The 22264-nt window shown below is 41.0% G+C and overlaps 1 protein-coding gene across 3 annotated transcripts in view; it reads right to left on the bottom strand.

The window, feature by feature from the left end:
- Positions 1-21104, bottom strand: part of ATP9B (ATPase phospholipid transporting 9B (putative)) — a 139309-nt gene extending 118205 nt beyond the window's left edge. For 2 of the 3 annotated variants that reach the window (XM_054724486.1, XM_028139321.2), the window contains exons 1-4: positions 20483-21099; positions 13336-13509; positions 3544-3694; positions 822-935 (exon numbers count right to left, since the gene is read on the bottom strand). In XM_054724486.1, coding sequence (XP_054580461.1) covers positions 822-935; positions 3544-3694; positions 13336-13509; positions 20483-20604 — 561 coding nt within the window. In that variant the 5' untranslated portion in view covers positions 20605-21099. Of the gene's footprint in view, positions 1-821; positions 936-3543; positions 3695-13335; positions 13510-20482 lie in introns of all 3 variants that reach the window. The other variant, XM_054724487.1, reaches the window with a different exon arrangement.
- Between the last annotated feature and the right edge of the window lie 1160 nt (positions 21105-22264).

Genomic DNA, 22264 nt, shown 5'->3' with positions numbered 1-22264 from the left:
CAGCATGTCCCATAAACCAGAACCCATCCATCTTCCAGATTCTCTCTGTGAGGCGTGGGCTCCGCAGACCAGAGCAAATAACCATGAGCACTCTGCTCAGATTCCAGTTCTGAGGGCAGCAGTACTGTGGTGGGAAACCTGAGCCCTGGTCTGTTCTTTCCCTGAAGGAATACTCTCCCCCACCATGTTTCCTTGCCAGTATGACACTGGGCGTCTGCCCCAAAGAGAGCAAATAAAAGCAGTGCATTTTTCTAGGTGAAAGGAAGAAAGAAGTTATACATTTGTCTAAATAAGCTGAAAAACAATCAGCAAATAGCATAAAATTATCAAAAGAGTATATGTTTGAAATGAGAATATCCGTTAAGTATTATTTGCCTTTCAAACATTTTTATGCACTGAGCTGCCAACAAGAAATTGTCTGGACTCCATCGAGATACTTGAGAATTGTCATTATCAGACAAAGGTAAACATTGCCCATCTGTCAGGACATCAGGAATTACTGAGTAGACCTCACATGTCATTTCTAATAGCTCAGCACAAAAGGGAGTTAGGCAGGGGGACAGGCCTGCTGTCCCCGGGAAGATAAACAAGGCCCAGTAGAAGCCTTACCCCACAACCAGCTCTGGAACATCTCCTGCCGAGGACACAGCTGTGAAGGACTTAAGAACAGAACTCTAACATCTTTTAATAAAAGTTCAATGATAATTAGCAACAATATCAGGTTTTTGAAAATCTGATCTATTTATCTATTAACCATTTCAACTCTTAAAACTATATTCTAGTTAATAATTTAACTTAATTTCAAAAATCTTTTCTTTTACCAGAGGAGCCCAGTAGGTGTAGAGATAGCCTATTTTCAATGCTGGTACAAACTGGGAGCAGGAGACTACCAGAAAATAGAGATTCAAGAAAAACTTGAATTGTTCATACAAAACCTAAAAAGGAAAAGAAAAAATTAACAGTCTCTTCAAGGAAAATCTTTAATATCTCATTAAATAATTAAAATCAGCATAATACCTGACTACATTTCCATCAAACAGTAAATACATACCTTGGGTCACAGTAAATTTAAAGATTTTGACATTAGCTTTCCAATAACTAAATCATATATTTAAAAAAAGGTAACGTTATCCCCAAATTATATTTAAAACAAACTGATAAAAAGACCTTTAGAACATTCAACTATGTTCAAAGTGTCCTCAAAAACCTTTTGATTCCTGTGTGCAATTTTCCAGTTTTCCACTCCTCTTCTGTTCTGTGACTCTTTATATGCACAACAAAGCAAATGAGAGAGCAAAGCCTTCCCAATGTTAGTAAGTCAGCAAATACACACATACAAATGTGTATCTTGATAACAAATCAGAAAGTATTAGAATGGAAAAGTCCTGTTAACCTTAGATTTATGAAGTGGTTAAAAAAAAAAGAAATATGAATGTGGATATCTGGGTAACTTTACAAAGATTGAGTGAACAAGCAAGCATACACAGGTGTGACTTTCCCCCCAAACTCCCCTAATCTCCTGAAAGTATTACATCTCTTAAGTATAAAGAAATGATGAAATAGAAAGCTATGAAAATCACAGGCCAATTTTCAGGGAGACAGCTACCTATATATTCTTACAGTCCCCGGGAGTTGTCAACAGTACTTTCAAATATAAAATAAATACCATCATTCAATAAAATTTTAGGAATGCAATTCCTGCAACTTTTTGTTTTTGCTTAATTCAAATTCCTTGTTTAAGGAAGATAAACAAGATCTAGTATAGTAATAGATTTCTATCTGCAAATTCTCAAAATAATATTTAAATTGAAAATCAAGTGGAACAAAAATCATGTTTGTAGATGAGAATAATTCCCATATCACACTACAATTACAACGAAACTTATCACAAACTTGCAACTTGCAAATACAAATCTCCTTGGATACCATTAGTTATGCACCTTGGAAGGTATGGAAATTTTAACAGAGCAGAGCCATAAGGTAAGCTCTTATTGTAGATTTAAAGAATAATGGAGTTATCTGCATCATCACACAGACGAGCGTGACTGAAAAATCGGCTACATTGATAACACATTTTGTTCATAATCATGTTCAATTGCTGTCTCAAAATGTTTGGAATCATTTCATAAATTAATCTCAGCAGGACAGAAAGCCCTTTTTCTCCTCAGTGGTTTCTTTAAAATCTGTTAGCATAAATTATACCTTTTAGCAATTCAGAAATTGCCATTCATGCTAAAAATGGAATAGAATTCCTACTGTGCAATTATCAAATGTTTCTAAAATACTACGTTTTAGATGAAAAGACTAATTTAAGAGACAACCTAAGAAAAAAATCATTCATAGAGTAATAGTGGTGCAGACCCATCAACAGGTACCTTCGGGACACAGCGTCCGGGCAGGCTGTGTGGATTTACTGGTAAAAGGTAAGCTGCACTGTTGGCTTTAAACCAAAGTAATCAATACCTGATTATCTACTGACTGAATCTGGTGACCCTTAAGAATATATACAATGCTTAGCCAATCTATGAGTATTTAATAACTTAACCCTAAAGAGAAAACAGTAGCTTCATTAAAGATGAGAATATGTACCTGTCTGAAAAATACTTTGCCTTTTAGTGTCCTGACAGAGATCAGTCATTTAATTGGAGCCATTAGTTTTGTGAGTTTTAATAAATTATCAGTCATTATCAAGCTCTTGCCAACCACTGAATGGATGGGTAGATGGGTGGTGGTGGGGCAATCAATGCCCACATGAAATCAGCATGATAATTTAAATGAAAACATGAAAGATAAAGCAGTCCTCATGTCACTTAATCAAGTGATCTGCTTGCAAAATAGCAAGAGAGGTAATACCTAGAATTTGTCAAAAACTTTGATATAAAAATATAATCAGTACCAGCCTCCTTTGACTTAAATAAATCTGTCATTAAAATAGGGAATGATGCACCAAAACAAAAAGTATTCAACTATTTAGTATTCTAAACATACATAAACTCAGTACTGTAATTTAATAAAAATAATAAAATATTTAAACTTCAGTATTTAAAATTAAGATTAACACATAATTAAAGATAACTAATGATATAACAATAGAACAAGGTGTGAAACTTATAATGTGAAGAAAGTAGCCATAAATAAGCATTTTGTTACTGAGTTATGTACTTGAATCATGTTACTTTAACTGTGAAGTTCCTTGGCAGGCTTTAAACACTACATTCCACTTTCCTTCCAAACAAATTCCCATCTAAACAAAATTTATGACTTATTTTCTGATAATTTTACTTAGCTTTACTTGATTAATTCTACAATTAAATGTTTATCTAGAAATGAAGTCAATAATCAAACTATAAATTTTCTTCAGTTGAACTCTATGATGTATCCATTAAAAATGCATATGAATTATTTAACAATTTGAACACAGTTGAAAAACAAAAAGATATGACACAATTAAAAACAAAAATTTTTTAAAAAGGAAAACAATGAAAACAAAGGAAGCTAGCAATCTCTGATACGCAACCCAGTTTCAAGAATTAATAGTCTTACCCCAGGTAGAAAGGTAAAGACATTGTATTTTTGATTTTTGATGGAATTTCTGGGATGTTTTTCTTCACACTTCTCAGGATGTCCAAGCCACACAGTGCGAGCTCTCAGCTCTCTCTTTCTCTGACAAACATTTATCAGCCAATCGCAGCAACTACATGAAACAAAAGATATTGTGCATGCTTTTTAAAATTTATTCTACATGTTTACAGCCAATAATGACTGCTTCCATATTTACCAGGCACTGATAGCATATCTAATGCTAATCTGTAGGGGTTTTCTTAAAATAGGTCAGACTAATTCACATCCTATATAATAAAAGGCTAATATGCAAATCGACCGAACAGCAGAACGACCGGTCACTATGACACGCACTGACCACCAGGGGGCAGATGCTAAATGCAGGAGCTGCCCCTGGTGATCAGTGAGCTCCCACAGGAGGAGTGCAGCTCAGCCAGAAGCCTTGAGCCGGGCTCACGGCTGGTGAGCGCAGCAGCGTTGGCGGGAGCCTCTTCTGCCTCTGCGGCAGCACTAAGAATGTCTGACTGCTGGCTTAGGCCCACTCACGGGCCTAAGCCGTCAGTCAGACATCCTCTGAGGGCTCCCAGACTGAGAGAGGGTGCAGGTCAGGCTGAGGGACCCCCCCCCCCAACGAGTACACGAATTTTGTGCACTGGGCCTCTAGTTTAATATAAAATACTGAGAGAGACTTGTGTAACTGTGTAGTGACTTCTAGAACCTCACAGAAATTATCTTCCATGTTTAGACCCGCTCTTGGCCAAATAAAACTATTAACATTCTGAAGTGGCCCATACCTCGAGTGCTAAGGAAAGGTTCGCTGTTACTGGTGACTCAGTACACTACTCAGTGGTTCTATGTGAACCCCTCTCCATGTAATCATTTTTTTTTCCTCTCTTAAAAGATGACTTTTCTATTAGCATTAATGTAAAATGAACACTATGGCTCAATTCAGTATTTAAAATTACTGATATGGTTTAATGATAATGAAAGCTTGACTATATTTTCATGCAGGTATCTTCATCTCAGCAAAAAACACTTTAATTCTAAATCAGTTCTCATTCCAATGTCAGGGTTCTGGGAGCACGAGCACTTCCCCTGCCTGGACGCACAATCATTATTTTTAGGGAGAGTATCAAGTTTCCAGTGGATAACCTTTTAAAAATACTTCAGAAAATGATGAAAAGTAACAAATTCATCTCTTAATGAATGAAATAATTGTGAATTTAAATGTCAGTGTAACAGTGCAGTTTAATGCAGTCAGGATTAGAACTGTAAACCAGTATATAAGACAGGAATTCTTAACTTTGTGACAACGAAGATCGAAAGCTAATGTGAAATATGTGTGACAATGACAGCCTTAGAAGGTGTGGCTATAAAATGAGGTTGGCAAATTGTGAGGTAAGCATAGCCTGAAGTCACTGCAGGTTCTTCGTGGCGGGGCACATGTGGCGGAGCTCAGTCACTTCAGTCACACCCATACCATTTTTAGGATCGCAGAGGCTGAGAACAGATGTGTTTATCATCACCCATGGTGGCATCCTATAGTAGGGAACATCCATGTGTTTAAACTGAAATCAGTACCTCCCTACTCTTCTATCTGCCCAGTTCTTGACTGTGCTCAGAAAATCTTCAGTCTGAAGAAGAGGGATTGGAGCATGGCTATCTTGGTTATCTCATGGCCCAGCCAAGGAGTTTGCTCGGAAACACCCCTGCTTCTCACCCACCTCCTGCTTCAACTGGAGTAGGTAAGGAAAAACCCAACTCTGCAAGGACAGAAATTTCTTACCATTTTCTGCCATCACTTTAAAAATAAATCACAACAGATGGCATCTCCACACATACAATGTAAGTTCAAATCACCAACAGTATACATCAGGGTATGAGTAAAGTGATTGAAGGTTGTCAAAACAGTATTCCCACCTTTACTGGTTTTCGGTGGGAGGGCGCTAGTCAAGTACATTGTGGTAAAATGCTGGTAATATTGATCTTATCCATGCTTGAATTAAACAAAAATTTTAAAAAACTTCAAATGAAATGAAATTAGCTTCCAACTACTATTTCTCACCATTCTCTCTAACTCCACCCACCTTCCCGACACCATGCACCCTGCTGCTCACTAGAGGTCTCTCCTGAGTGATGACCCTACAGCTAAGTGCTCAGGAGGGCTCCTTCCCAGCTCGGCAGCAGCAACTCCACACTGCAATCTCGGACCCAGTTACATGCATGCTTCTGTGTACAAAACCCCACAGTTAGATTACACACGTGGCACATCCGAGTTACCCAGGTTATGACGGGACTTTTTCTTAAACTGTGGACTGAATCAGAGTCTCAGACAGCTGCCCATACACTGCATAGATGCCAGACTCCCACATCTTACATGGGAAAAAACTGGAGGCCAAAGGGACATGATTCATCAAAGACCAGCACCGAGTGGTGGCAGAGCTGACCCCAGAGCTGTGTTCTCCCTGCCCCCTAACGACAGTTGGGTGGCTTCTGCTCATTCATAGGCTGCTGTCCTCAGCCTCAGACAGAACAGCAGCCAGTCAACGGATGACAAAAACAAATGAACAACTTATAAGCGGGAACAAGACTCACTGGACATTTAACTACGGAAATCCTGGTCTGTTTGTTTCCTCGTCTCAGAGGCACTGGCGAGGGGAGAGCTGCACACTGGGAAACCCTGGCACAGCTGCCACCCTCAGCACTCAGCAGCTCTGCTGCCGCTGTCCTGCCTCCAGTGTCACAGTCAAAGGTCTCCAACCTTACAACACTAACTCTGCAACAAAAGCATACATTCCTACTCTGTCCCAGAAAGCAGCCATTAACACATGTGGCATTTTAATGGGAAGTAAAATTAAGTAAAATAAAAAGTCCAGTTCCTTAGTCACCTGAGCCACATTTCAAGTGCTCAACAGCCACCTGGGGTAGTGGCCATCATACTGGACATCTCAGGTCTAGATTATTCCCATCGTCACAGGGAGAGCTACTGAGCAGGCAGGTACAACACGAGATACACGCTTCCCTAAGCACTTCAAAACAGCAAAACTCGTCCAGGAATGTGTTAGATATAAATGTTTGTTCTGAAACACATAATTACCTAATTTAATTGTTTAATGTACAAAAATCAGACAAACATAAGATGATATAGAGGACAAGCAAAATATATGTTTGAAAAAATATAAAAGTTAGGAAATGCAGATTTTACAGAGTTTGTGCTGGTATTAACATATTCTTCTATAGGCAGAAAGCTCTGTAAAACCACCTTCAGTAGCAAAGGAAACTGACCTCCCCCTCCTCCATCCCCCACACTCCTCCCCTGCGAACTCCTAACATCTCAAACTCTAAATTAAATACCAAGGGCTAAAAACACATACATTCAACAGTTCATTAATTTTTTCCTCTATAATCCTATATAGAATAAACTAAGATTCTTAGACTTCTAAAATATAACTCAATTATTCATAACACTTTGCTACTAATAACTATTAACAAGTAAAAATGTTATTTCTAATTATTTCCTTATATAAAGACAGAATCAAGTGATGGTCAGGGAGCCACAATCAAATCCCACACTACTTCAAAAAATTAAATACACAGGCTTGCAGTTTTGAAACAGGGTAATAGGGGCAAAGTAATGTGAGTAAAATACGTTGCCAAATACTAATAAATGAGAGGGAGAAAAAAGAGTAGTCCTTGGAAGAAAATAACCAGGAACTTTACATAATAATATTTTTATGCTGCTAAATAGTTTCTAAATTGTCAATGATTTAGAAGACACTTTCCCATTTATATATAAACTAGAGGCATGGTGCATGAAATTCGTGCACGGAGAGGGGTTGTCCCTCAGCCCAGCCTGTACCCTCTCCAATCTGGGACCCCTCAAGGGATGTCCGACTGCCCGTTTAGGCCCAATCCCTGGGATAGGGCCTAAACGGGCAGTCAGACATCCCTCACAATCCAGGACTGCTGGCTCCCAACTGCCTGCCTGCCTGCCTGCCTTCCTGATTGCCCCTAACCGCTTCTGCTTGCCAGCCTGATCACCCCCTAACCACTCTGCTGCCAGCCTGTTTGCCCCCAACTTCCCTCCTCTGCTGACCTGGTCACCCCTAACTGCCCTCTTCTGCAGGGTTAATCACCTCCAACTGCCCTACCTTGCAGGCTTGGTCCCTCTCAACTGCCCTCCCTTGCAGGCCAGGTGCCTCCCAACTGCCCTCTCCTGCTGGCCATCTTGTGGTGGCCATACTGTGTCCACATGGGGGCAGGATCTTTGACCACATGGGGGCAGCTTTATTGTGTGTTGAAGTGATGATCAATCTGCATAGTACTCTTTTATTAGATAGGATAGAGGCCTGGTACAGGGGTGGGGGCCAGCTGGTTTGTCCTGAAGGGTGTCCCTGATCAGGGTGGGGTACCCTTGGGGCATGGGGCGGCCTGAGCGAGGGGCCTGTGGTGGTTTGCAGGCGGGCCACGCCCCCTGGCAACTCAAGCGGAGGCCCTGGTATCTGGAATTTATTTTCCTTCTACAATTGAAACTTTGTAGCCTGGAGCAGAGCCAAGCCTGGGGCTCCCTCCGAGGCCCGCAGGCCATTTGTGTTGTGGTTATAATTGAAACTTTGTTGCCTTAAGCGGGTGGGCCTGGCCAGGGTGTGTGGAAAGCTTTGCTTCCCCTGTTGCCGGTGGCAACCCTGGCTTGCTCTCTCAAGCTCCATTCTGCCGACATTTGTTTGAATTTGTTTACCTTCTATAATTGAAACTTTGTAGCTTGAGTGGAGGCTTAGACCTGCAACGGCTGGCAGAAAGCTTGGCTTCCTCTGTTACCTAGGAAACTTTGCTCTCTGTGGCTGCAGCCATCTTGGTTTGGGTTAAATTTGCATACTCGCTCTGATTGGTTGGTGGGCGTGGCTTGTGGGTGTGTCGGAGGTATGGTCAATTTGCATATTTGTCTATTATTAGATAGGATCACCTTATATAATTGAACTTAAATCCAATAGTGAACAAATTATGTTTTTTCCTTATAATATTTTAGGAATATAGTTTTTCACAAATGCCTCCCTCCATCATCAAAGTGGCACTCTAATATTAAATAAAGCATATATATATATATATATATATATATATATATGTATATGTATATATGTATATATATGTATATATATCCTGTTTCTAAAATTTTAACTAGCCATAACAACTCCCAAAATTGAGAGCCTCCTTAAAAAAGAAATAATTAGGCAATTACTATATCCAGCAGATCCCTTTGGTTACCAATCCAAAAGCAACACAGTACTCAGGTCTTCTTAAAAGATCCACACTTTCCCATGTCTATGCTTCTGTACCCCAAATGTGTGGCAGATTAACAGAGCATGTGGAGGCCATTTAGAACTAGGAATAATCCCAGCACTTGATATCCCCTCCCTTCACATGAAAACGCCATTCAGGACTCCACTTTCTTAGGGATGAAGTGATTTTTGATAAGAGTGGAATGGAAATCTCGTGAGAAAGCCCCCATATTCTCCTGAACCACACGTCCGTGTGTGCTTCACAATTTTGCACAGGAAGGACAGTCAGAGTTTCTGAAGACAGACAACATAAAAAGTATTTCAATGTGGCAGAGTTGGGATTTTTGCCAAATAATAAGCCTACTCATTCCCTGAAGAATTCTAAAGTAAGTTTTACTACCTGCAGAATCTACAGAGATACACTGAAATATTTACGACTCATTAATATTAGTTGCAATCTACCTGAAATATTTACAACTCATTAATTATTTGCTATCTACCTTATTGCAATGTTCACCCATATTCCCTCCTACAATTAAACTAAATAATTTCATGTATCTTCTACTCTTTGATCTATCACCTAATAATATTAGTAACATCAAATTTCATCATGCCTAGTATTTAGGATATTAAGAAGCAGCAAATATTGAAAACTGAAAATTTATAATAAAGAAAATAAGACCTATCTAAGTTGCTAAATGTACAATTTGTTCTGTAAAATGCAGTTTTTAATTTCTTAACAGTTTCTCGGTACAACAGATGCCTACTGAACATGAAGAGTGTGACAATATCTCTGGTCATCGTGCCATTTAGATCAGCAGTCGCCAACCTTTTAGACCTCACAGACCACCAGTGGTCCGCAGACCACTGGTTGGCAACCGCTGATTTAGACTAACACCTGCTAAGATGGTGCAGTTAGCTCTTCCGCATGATCAAATCTATTAAGATTAAGACTAGTACATGAGTTTTTCTGCTGCTAAAATTTACATTTTCAAATATGCTCTTAATATTTGCCTTAAAAAAAGAAATGTGGCACCAACAAAATCCAAAATTTGGATATGTTCCATTTGGTAAAAACAAATCCTATAAAAAAACAAAAATAACTTTAAGTGTACTCAGCGCTGTGAAGACCGAAAACATTAAAAGTCTGTAATTCTTGACAACTATTAAGCAGTATGGGAAGTACCACTGCAACCTGCCCAACACTGCCCCACCCACCCCCACCTCTTGACAGCCAGCTCTGTGAGTGCTCAGGGTCTCTGCTGATGGACAAACAGTAATAAAATTATGCTGGGTTCAATACAAATGCATGGTTAGTGATTTTCTTTTGTTAATTATTGATGATCTCTACCAAAGCATGACCAATTTCCCCATTTTGTTAGTCCTCATCTGGGCCCATCACCTCCTCACTCAAATGAGCCCATGTTCCAATTAAGGGTAAGGGCTGGGGATTGTGTGTGGGGAGTATGTGAGTACAAAAAGCAGCACTGACTTTACTTTGAATTTATTTCAAGATAAAATTTCAAAAGCAAAGACAACATGAAAAATTTGGTTCTTTGAAAAGAATAAAACTGACAATCTCTTATCAAGATTAATGGAAAAAAGGGAGAAAGACAAATTACTAATATCAGGAATAAAAAAGGTGACATCCCTGCAGAGCCTCATGAATTAACTAGATCAGAGGAATTTAAATACAAATTTGAAAATAGATAAACCACTTGAAAAGCACCAAACATCACAATTGACACAGAACAACTAAACAAAAAAATCTGCCCAGTTCTACATCTGTTAAGAGAGATTAACCCTAGAAATGAGTATGTATCCACAAAGAACATTCCTGGAATACTGGCTATTTAACTTAGAAAATGTTTTGGGCTTTTTTTTAAGCCATAGAAACTTATTAAACTAGAGGCCCAGTGCACAAAATTCGTGGACTGGGGTGGGGGTATCCCTCAGCCCAGCCTGCCCCCTCTCACAGTCTGGGAGACCTCAGGGGATGTCCTACTGACGGCTTAGGCCTCCCTCTGTGGGAGGTGACCGGGCTGATCAGGGGAAGGTGCCACCCCCATAACCCCCTGCTGCTTCCACTGCCAGCGGGCACAGCCACCAAGGTGTTTACATCAACAAGGACTCCAGTCCCTTCACCACGAAAAAATGACAACTTTCTTTACGCATTTTCAAGATGTGTCTTTCATAGGATGTGACATTTCTTTCTTTTTTTTTTTTTTATCCTTACCTGAGGATATGTTTCCATTGATTTTCAGAGAGCGTGGGAGAGGAAAAGACAGAGAGAAACATCAATGTGAGAGGGATACTTCGATTGGTTGCCTCCTGCATGAGCCCGGACCTGGGTCCCGGCCAGGGAGGAGCCTGCAACCTAGGTACATGCCCTTGATCAGAACTGAACCCGGACCCTGCGGTCCGCAAGCCAAGGCTCTATCCACTGAGCCAAACCAGCTAGGGCAGGTTCTGACATTTCTTAGCCCCTCCAGCAGCGGACCTTCGTTTTTTCCTCCAGGAGGTGGAAAAACCCTAGATTACCTTCTTGGATTCTTATTACCCAAGTTACCAAGAACACTGCAAGTGGCGGCGTACAGGGAGCTTAGCCAATAAGCAGTCAGAAAAGGTGTTTCCTCTGCAGCTCACACGCAGAGGCCCCCCTGTGTGTGTCCGCTGGGCTTGGCCGCAGCCACTGGGAGCAGGCCCCCAACCCTGTGTGTGTCTGCTGGGCTGGGGGCATGCTCTGAGCTGCGCCGGTTGTGACTGTTAAGGCTTGGAGCCAGTCGTGACTGTAAAGGCATCCTGGACAAATTTGCACATTACCTCTTTATATATATAGATTGGTATCACAAGTCAGCAATTTCTAAAACACTGTTTAGCCATGAAATTTCCTCTTCATCTGAAAAGCATACAACATATAGGAAAGCTGAAGATAGGGCCTATTTTAACTAGAAGCTGGTGAGGAACCTAAACCCTGCTCAGTCACACCTCCTGGTTCCGATCCCTGAGGGATTCCTCAGTCCCTGGGATTTCACAGAATACAGTTTGAATACCACTTCATGAGTGACCCAGAAATCAAATTAGGTATAAAAACATTTGTTTGAACACATCTAACAGGATAATGAGGAGGAGGATGAACAAGATGTTTCTACAATTACTTACATCCCTTTTATGGGCAAAGAGACGTGAGTTAATGATCATAATAAAGGCACTGACTGCAAACCTTGAACAGCAGAAAGAGAGTAAAAGCTGTAACTTATCTGAAACATTCCACCCAAGTCATGACAGCATGGTCTCTGAGATCCTGAGTGCCACAGTCAGTGGCAAAGTGGCAAAGACATACAAGGTACTTTCACATACCAAACTCTACAGTCAAAGGTGAACAGATTTCATACATGTCACATACAACATCAGTATCCCTCAGCTACCAGTGGACTTGTTTAAAATATAGAAGTTCTTATCTTAATTTCTTTCTGGTTTAAATGAACAGAAAACTCTTATTTCAAGTCAAAGCATTTAAGTCAAGTAATATGCATAGCTACCATGTAATTAAATTGCATTTTACAGATCCATGTCTATCTTTTGGAATGGGAGTACAATTACAGCTGGAAGCGAAAGGAACACAGTTTATAAATGTCAATATAGGAATAGAACTAATTGTACTACGTATTAATTACAAAATCACAAATTTTCTTCTCTTTTAAACATTAAAACATCTGTAAATTACATCATTTTCTAACCACTATGCTGTACACTTGAAACTAATACATAATATTATTGAATGTAAACTGTAATTGAAAATTTTTTAATTGCTAAAAAAAAATAATAATCCACACAAAAAAAGTGAACTTGGCTTTCCATGTCTTTCAGATCAGTACTGCTTGGTTCTGACTAATGTACTAATACTCTCCATGACACCATTTAGAGAGCAACTTCCTTAATTTGATAAAAAAATAAGTATGGCCAGTATGGCTCAGTGGTTGAGTGTTGACGCATGAACTAGGAGGCTGTGGTTCAATTTCCAGTCAGGGCACATACCCTGGCAGTGGGCTCAATTCCCAGTGTGGGCATGCAGTAGGCAGCTGATCAATGATTCTTTCTCATCACTGATATTTCTATCCATCTCCCTTTCTCTCTCTGAAATCAATAAAAACATATCTATATACATAAGAGCCCAGTGACCAAACAGCAGAACAACCAGAACGACTGGTTGACCAGTCACTATGATGCTCACTGACCACCAGGGGGCAGACGCTCAATGCAGGAGCTGCCTCCTGGTGGTCAGTGCACTCCCACAATGGAAGCGCTGCTCAGCTGACCAGGATGAGCAGTGCTCCCACAGCAGGCCGATCCCTGCAGGCCATGCCTGCCACCAGTGCACAAATCCATGCACCAGGCCTCTAGCTTAAAAATAAATAAGTATGGTAAAAGCTAAGCTTATGTGTAAAGTAACAATGCAGCTTGGTGCACAGAAAATTAGGTGCCAGGGGCCACACACCTGGTGCAGAGGAACTTCCACCCTCCACAGACGAACCACCCCAGCCCTCGTCTTCTCCGCATGGCCCTGGCCCGTGGCAAAGTGTGGTAATCACTCTCGTCATTCTCAAAGCCTTCTTCAGACATCATTAGTGGCATTTCATCCAAATGGGCAGACTCATCTTCCAGCTGGTACCTGGTTAAAGATAAGAACAGACCAGAGAAGAATTTGTGAGGATGCATAAAAAACCTTTCTTTTTTTAGTAATGTAAATAAACTTTAACCATCAATTCTGACTATCCCATAAAAACTTTAAATGTATATAAGATTCATCTACAAAGATGATCATCTCCAAGTTGTGCTGTTTAAAAGTATACCCAAAAAAGCGTGGGAAAACTAATATTGATGATTAGACTTGATACCATATTATCACTAAAAACAATAAAGTAGAAGACCTTTTGCTGAAAACAAGTTTGTTAGGAAACATTGCAGTCACTTATTTGCACTCCTCCTTTGAACACCTCAATGCACCAATCAAAACGAACCCCATTCTGGTCTCTCCACACAATTCTCCACAAACAACTCCAGTTACTACCAATCCCATTACAGAATGGCTTGACCACAGTAGTAGTTATTTTAGATAATTTAGGCAAAAAGTTATGTGATCTGTGTATAGGCCTAAAACAGAATTAATGTTTCCTTTTAAAAATTCCTTTTTTCTTATTCTCTGTATAACATGACTTCTTTAAAAACACTCAATAAGGAAATGAATATTTGTACAAAATATAAAGTTCAAAACACCACTTAACCCTTTGCACTCGCTTGCTTTTTTCGATTCCTTTATTCTACTGCTAACCGTGTCGAGTCACACGCTGTTGTTTGGCATTCCTTAAGCTTTCTATAATAAAAGGGTAATATGCAAATAGACCAAACGCAGAACAACCAAACAACCAATCAAAATGCAATATGCTAATGATATGCTAAGGATGCTCAACCACTCGCTATGACGTGCACTGACCACCAGGGGGCAGACAGTCAACTGGTCGACCAGTCACTATGATGTGCACTGACCAGCAGGGGGCAGATGCTCCGACTGGTAGGTTAGCTTGCTGCTGGGGCCTGGCCAATTGGGACTGAGCAAGATGGGCCAGACACGCCCTGGAGCCCTCCTGCGATCCCTCCTTGGCCCAATCGTGCACCGGTGTAGTCCCTTAGCCTGGCCTGCACTCTCTTGAAATCCGCGACCCCTTGAGGGATGTCAGAGAGTCGGTTTCAGCCCGATCCCACAGGCCACTCCTCTTGGGAGGGTGCCAGATGCAGGGCTCATGGCTGGCAAGCACTGCTGTGGCAGCGCGAGCCTCTCCCGATCGGGACTGATTGGGCGCGAGCCCACAGCAGGCACAGTGGGGCTGGGATGAGTGGAAGCGGCAGGTAGGAGCTGCAGGCGGTGTTGGACTGAGGGTTTTGGCCCGATCCCTGCAGGCCACCCAGAGGGACCCCACCTGTGCACGAATTTGTGCACCAGGCCTCTAGTATATATATATATATATATATATATATATATATATATGAGACTTTTAGTCTTTTCATTAACTTCTTCCGATTACTGTGTTGCATTAGGGAAAGTCACAATCTTATTCACCTCCATGCTGAAAAGCAGCCCAGTGTGTCTGAAAGATGCTGAGTGGAGCAACATCGCGGTTAGTAACCTGGACTTCAGAAACAGAGCCTTTCAACTGACCAGCACTTTATCCCATTCCCAAAGCAATTTTCCTATTGTATCGAAGATTTTACTTCAGTATTTAAAAACAATAAGATGATGAATAATGTATTTTTTCATAGACAGGCTAAGCAGAGAATCTTAAGTGTCTTTGTTGCCTGGTGTCATACACACTTAATTGGTTTGTCACTCAAGAAAAATCAACCTTTCCAGCAATTAAGTATAATTCTGGAAACATTTTAAGACAAAAACAATGTGAACAAAGACGACAGAATGAATGATACCAAACCCAAGAGTACTGCTATATAAGAAATGAAGACAGCTATCCTAACTGCTGGCAAAGGTTTTAAAAAATTTAGGAATTGTTAACAAAACACTGAAGTACTGGGAGGCGTATAATTCACATGTATCTAAGTGTAAGTAGGTCAATATAATAACTAGCTTAAAGTCACATTTTTATCTTAAATACCTAACAACTTTGTTTCCATTTTGATAAGAAACATTTCTGAGAAGTAAACTGATATATAAGGGAGGATACATTTAAAATATGTCTAATGCTTAAGTTTTCTTTAAGAAAAATAAACAATTCCCCATTTGCCTGCATGTTAGTAAAGTAAAAAACAAAAGTGCTATAAAGAAATGAGTTTGTTTTCTTTATCAAATATGGCTTCCAAGTTCAATTATGTCACTGATGAGTCATGAATAAGTAGCAAAACCATATGAACCACCAGAGAAACTGGAACTCTCCCTCCCATAGCAGCAGAGAAGCTAAACAGTTGAAGAGTAGGTAAAGAAAGGAAGGAACTGCCTCAAAAACAGGGCTTGACCTTAGTAGAGAAATCAACAAGAACAAGAGTCAGTCAGCCCCTCAAGCTGAGAGGGGTTGCCATGTGAATTGTGTACACAGTAACCTTGGAGCTATTGCCTCCTCTTCAAAAATATTCTGTAAGAAACTTAAATACCAATTTCATTGAGGCAAACCTCTAAACTAGAGTTAATGGTGCAATATCTAATGTTATGCCAATCCAGAAATTTTAAGACACTTGGGCCAGTTAGCACAAGACAGTTGCCTAAAACTCTGATGTTCCCAATTACCAACTCTATCCACGTGAGCACACTGTCAGTAGTAGAAAAAAGTGAAACATTTCTATTCTGGCAGGCCTAAACAATGTCATAAACTTGAGTGAACTAAAATCCCACCTTAAAGGAAATTTTATAAATCTTAGGATATGTCTCTAATTTTGAGGAATCCTGGGCCTGGGCACTTTGATGAACACTGTCTTAAAAAATCATTCAGTACTTTAGAATAGCTTTTCAATGGTATACCATCAGAGCAGAAGAAAAGTTTCACCTTTACAACTAGTAAGATATTTTTAGATCCTCATCATAGTTATAAAAATTATCAAGAAAAGAAAATTGTGTGTAGACCCTCAGAATGAGAAAACTAGCACTTAAAAATGTGTTTCCTCTACCAAGAAATGTTTTAGAGATAACCAGACAATAGACATCTGTTCTCAGCATGAATCTCTTTTAAATACCAAAGTTTAACTATTATAACACTGCAAATACCTCTAGGCAGGGCCAAGAGCCACACTACAAAGGGAAGCAAGGAAAGGTGCAACAGACACCGGCAAACAAAATCATGTCCAGTGTCACACATGCAAGATAATTTGAATGACACAGGCACCATAAAAAAGACTGGAATAAAAAAAAATCAAATTAACAAATACCTTACATTTAACTCATGCCATCATAATGCAAAAGAGAAACTAATGCCTCACATACCTAATAGAAAATGATCTCCTTTTTAATATGTTTATTGATTTTTAGAGAAAGGAAGGGAGAGGGATAAAAAATATAAACCAACCATACCACAACTACAAAAAACTCACTTTTAAGGTAAGTAGATTATGAGTAAAAAGGTAGAAAATTATATGCGAGGCAAACATTAATAAAAAAAAAGGCAGGAATGGTTATAACAATGTCAGAAAATATAAACTTCAGAGCAAAATAATTACTAGAGGCAGACAGGGAAATTATGTGATGACAAACTTGTCAGTCCATCAAGAACACAAAGCAATCCCAAATATGTATGTACCAAATGATAGACCTGCAAAACAAGTGAAGCAAAAACTGATAAACTAAAAGGAGAAATAGACAAATTCACAATTACAATGAAGAGACCTCAACATCCCACTCTAAACAACTGATAAAGCAACCAGACAGTAAACCAGTAAGACAGAAGAACTCAACGCCATTAACTAACAGGACCTAATCAATATTTCAGAATATTTCACCAAACAACAACATAATGCACTTTCTTTCCAAGGGCTTTTGAATTCTTATCAATTTAGACCATATCCTGGGTCACAAAACAAACTGCACCATATTTATAAGTGAAATCACATGAAATATGTTCTTTGACTACAAAGGAATCCCATTAGAAAAGATATAAATAGGACCCACATTCTCCTAACATTATTGACAAAATATCCAGGATACAATTGAAAACCATCAGTCATACCAAGAACCAAAACACAATGTGAATCAGAAAAGACAATCAAATGATGCCAAAAAATGAGATTAACTTAGACACTGAAATTCTGTTACAAGCATTTTAAGCTGAAAACATAAAAGTGCTTTAACAATCAATTACAGATTCTTTTGAAACAAACAGAAATTATAAAACTGAAAAATACAATACTAAAAAGTAAACATCACTGGGTGGAATCAACAGTAGAGTGAAGATGACAGGGAATGAATTAAGGAACTTGAGAACAAAATAAACAGAATTTACACAATCTGAACAATACAGAGAAAAGAGACTGGGGGAAAAAGCCTAAGGGAATTATGAAACACTAACAAAAGATCCAACTTTTATAGCACTGGAATTCTGAAAGGAGAGGATTAACAGTGGAAATGAAGGAATACTTGAAGAAATGATGGCTAAAAACTCCCTAAATTTGGTGAAACAAAAAACCAACAGGTTCAAGAAGCTTAAGGACTGCCAAACAACATCAACCTAAAGAAATCCACAACGAGATATATCATAATTAAATTTCTGAAAACTAAAGACAAAGAAAAAACTTGAAAGCACCAAAGACAGAGAGGACACGTTACCTACAGGAGAACACCAATTCGAATGACAGCAGACTTCTAATCAGAACCATGAAGGATGGGAGAAAGTGAAACAAGTTTTTCAAGAGCTAAGAATTGTCAACCAGGAATTCTATATCCAATAAAACTATCCTTCTGGAATGAAATAAAAGAAATTTAAAGATTGGCTATAGGAAGTTCTCCCCATGGAAAGGAAATAAAAAGAGAATCCTGAAACATCAGGAAGGAAGGATAACAGAAAGAGCAAAAGTATGGGTACATACAATGGACTTAAAGTCACATTTGGTGATTTAAACAATAAGGGTTACACCATCTGATAATCAGGACAAATTTTAAAAGATTTTTATTGATTTCAGAGAGAGGAGGGGAGAGGGAAAGAGAGATAGAAACATCAATGATGAGAGAGATTCATTGATCGGCTGTCTCCTGCACGCCCCCTACTGGGGATTGAGCCCACAACCTGGGCATGTGCCCCTCTGCAAGGAATTGAACAGTGACCTCCTGGTTCATAGGTCGACAATCAACCACTGAGCCAGGCGGGCCGGGCACTCAGGACATAATTTTAAGGTGATGGGGGGAAGAAGGTGGGTTAAGGGACCAGAATGAAAGTCAGGTTTCCACACTTCACTCCATTCAGGAAAATACTGATACTAATCCACCATAGTGATAAGGAACATGTATATTGCAATGCTTAGAGCAAACACTATAAAAATTATTCAAAGACCTACACTCAAAAACACTGTCGAGATAACAAAAGAAGTTCAAGTAACCCAAAGGAAGGCAAGAAGAGAAACAGAGGAACGAGAATCAGAAAAACAAATTTAAAAAGTATAGAACAGAAAACATAATAAAATGGCACATTTACACTCTAACGTACAGATAATAACTTTAAATGATCTAAATACACCAATCTAAAGACAGAGAATGACGGATGCAATAATGGAAAAACACAATTCAACCATAAATTCACTTCAAATTCAACAATGTAGGCAGGCTGAAAGCTAACACCATGAAAATATCAATCCATAAGAAGCAGGAGTGGATAAATTAGTATCTAGAAAATTACCAGAGACAAAGGGGAACTTTGCACAATAAAAGAAACCCTCCTAGAAGACAAAAGGGTCCTAAATGTGTACACACCAAATGATAGAGCCTCAAAAATAGGAAGCAAAGACTGACAGACCCAAACTGTTGTGGTAACTTACAGTGAAACAGGTAGCATATTTCTAGATAACGATCTCCAAAAACCAACCTCTTGGATTATCACTAACGCACTCAGTTGTACAGATAACAGAGGAAGGAGAAATGGTACTTTTGGTCCAACACTGAACAGGGCACCTTTCTAGGTTCTTCCATAATCCTCTACAATCCCATGAAAAAAATATCATTCCCCATTTACCTCTGAGGAAATCAGGGCTCATTTTTAAATAAGGTGTCTGAGACCAGTTAGTAAGTAAATGAACAGAGATTTGATGAAGCTCTATAACACTGTTAATACGCTTCTCCTAAACAAAAACATATTCTAAAATCGAATCCTAAAGCAAATGGTTATTGAAATCTGTAGTTTTTCCGTCTGTGTCTTAAAGGCCAATTGCTTCTATAATTCCTAGGGAATACAATTTTAGTAACTACAAAAGGCAGTATTTTCCCCTTTTGATAAGTTTCTGTTTCTAACTACTGTATCATCTGTTAAATGTAGTATTCTTCTCTTTGGGTGAGGAATAAATATGAGTTAAAACCAACTAGGGTATGAGACTTCCATTTTAAATCAAAGGTCTGTACGTTTTAATTCTAACTAATGGTGGCCCCATTAAAGAGCTTAACCTTTCTGGGTCAGTTTCTCATTCCTAAAAGCAAACGCCGTTGTCGACAGGAAGTACTTTGTAAATGCATGTTTAGCAGTGTACTTCGTAGAGTGAAATGTCTTCACTTGCTCTCCACATTTGTGAAAACAGGTGACTCTCCGTCAGTAAAAGTGGTTTCGGTCGTCGTCACAATTTGTGCATTTCGGACACTAACAGCCTGCGTGATCAGCTTTCGGGCCTCTCGTGCGCGTCGCACTAGACAGCAGCACCAGCACCCCTGGGTCGGACGCAGTCACCTCTCCCTTTGGACCTGGTGGCCAGGGCACCGCCGGGGGTCCGAGCTGGGGGCCCGCCTGGCCCGGACGCCCCTGAGCGCTTCCGGAGTGGGGGGCGCCCTCCCGGTGAGGGCGCACCACGACCTCGTCACACTGCGAGGCCAGCGGCGGGCCCACCAGGGCAGATCCCCCGGAGCAGGGCGGGCGGGAGGGAGGGGCTCCGGGGCGGAAAGAGGAACGGGCCGTCGTTACCTGCTGGGCCGCTCGGCCCCCGGCCCGGGCCCCACGGCGCTGTAGTAGGCCGCGCGTTTGCGGTTGGCCACGGCCGCCGCGGCCGCGCTGCGCACCGGGTACAGAGGGATCTGGTCCGCCATGTTCCGGCCACCACCTCCCCGCCCCTTCCCGCTCCCCCTCAATTCGCCGCCTTTCCCGGCCTAAGCATTCAGTTCCGAGCCGGCTGAGGCGCGGCCCGCAGGCCCTTCCAGCCGCCGGCAAGTCCGGGCCCGATGGCGTCACCGCACGTCGGGGACTGATGACGACACCACGCGGCTAGAGCGCTAGTGGTTGGCGGTGGCGTTTCGAGGCTCCGCCCCTTACTTATCAGGCATATTACGTCACCACGTTGCGAGAGTGTCAGTGGAGGCGATGTAGGCGGGGCTGTGCGTGTGCCCCGGTTCGGCTTGCCTGGATCGCTGAGGAGTCCCGTCTGGTCCCACTGGGCCGCGGGCTCCTGCTCCCAAGACCCCTGAAAGCCGGTGGAAGGCCCCACGCGGGGCTCCCGCTCACCTGGGCGACCCGTCTGCTGGAGGTAGAGGCCGAACCGCAGGCGCCTAGCTTCGCGCTTTTGTACCGGCATCCATGCTGGGTTCCACAGTCAGAGTTCGTGTAGGTGAAAAAACCGAGTTTGAAGAAGCCGACAGCAACCTGCAGAGCTTCAGGATGCTGACCCCTCCCGCTTACAGCCGCCCTTCTGCGCCCCTAGCTGTTCTGCCCCCACCCCACCCCACCCCCGCAACTGCCCAAGAAAGTCTTGACCTCGCCCCGAGTGTGCGCTGTGATCCGTGTAGTCCTGCAAAGCTGCTGCACACATGCATTTATTTCATTTTTTATAATGGTGTCGGATAGCTCACACTTTCATCTCAGGGACCAAGTCCTTCCTTCCTGGGCACCTGGATCCTCCTAACCCCCATCTCAGACCGTGAAGCAATCTCCAAGGCTAATTCCTATGTAGTCCTTGCTTCACCATACTTTCAATTTCAGGTAGTTTTAATTCCTACTTCCTCAGTCTTCTACATGTAAATATGTTCATGTTTCTCCTGTACTTAAAAAATTTCTCTAGATTTTATTTAAGATTGCATTACTCCCCTAAATTGCCTCCAAAGAGGGGGCTAGTCTTCAGAGTTCCAAATTTTGCTACCATGATGTTAATTTAGAAAAATGTTATTGATTTATAGCTCTGGAATTTGGTCTGAACTCTCTCTCTCTCTCTCTCTCTCTCTCTCTCTCTATATATATATATATATATATATATATATATTTTTTTTAATTTGAGGTTTTCTTCCTGGCCAGATATGTGGTCAGATTTCTAAACTATATGTTCGGAGAATAGGTTTTATATTCTGAGATCCAAAATGCCACAGGTCCAATAGTGTTCATGAGTCTTCCTGCCATTGCACTCCCAGTGGCTGGTCATTTTCCTATTGTCCCATGGGGACTTGGAAAGAAGTGTGGCCTGTTTTGAGACACTGCTTGCCATGCAGTCATGTCTCCTGAGGACACTCACTCTAAAAGCCCCTAGCAACCGCCACTTGTTCTAGGAAGCAGCTGGCCACACAACAGCTGCTACCCCTAACACGATTGTTTGGAATGCTTGCTTGCCCCCTTCAATCAACCAAAGACTGTCAGTAGTATCTGCAGCTCTAAACAGCTGCATCTACGGGGTTTTGGTGGTTGGTTGGTTGGTTGGTTGGTTTACCCTACCCCAAGTATGACAGCCCAACCAACCCAAGCCCCTGGAGTGAGCCCAACTCCCAC

The sequence above is a fragment of the Eptesicus fuscus genome, chromosome 12, assembly GCF_027574615.1.
Source record: "Eptesicus fuscus isolate TK198812 chromosome 12, DD_ASM_mEF_20220401, whole genome shotgun sequence".
NCBI lineage: Eukaryota > Metazoa > Chordata > Mammalia > Chiroptera > Vespertilionidae > Eptesicus > Eptesicus fuscus.
The sequence above is the reverse complement of the archived record's forward strand: the minus strand, read 5'-3'. Positions and strand labels throughout refer to the sequence as shown.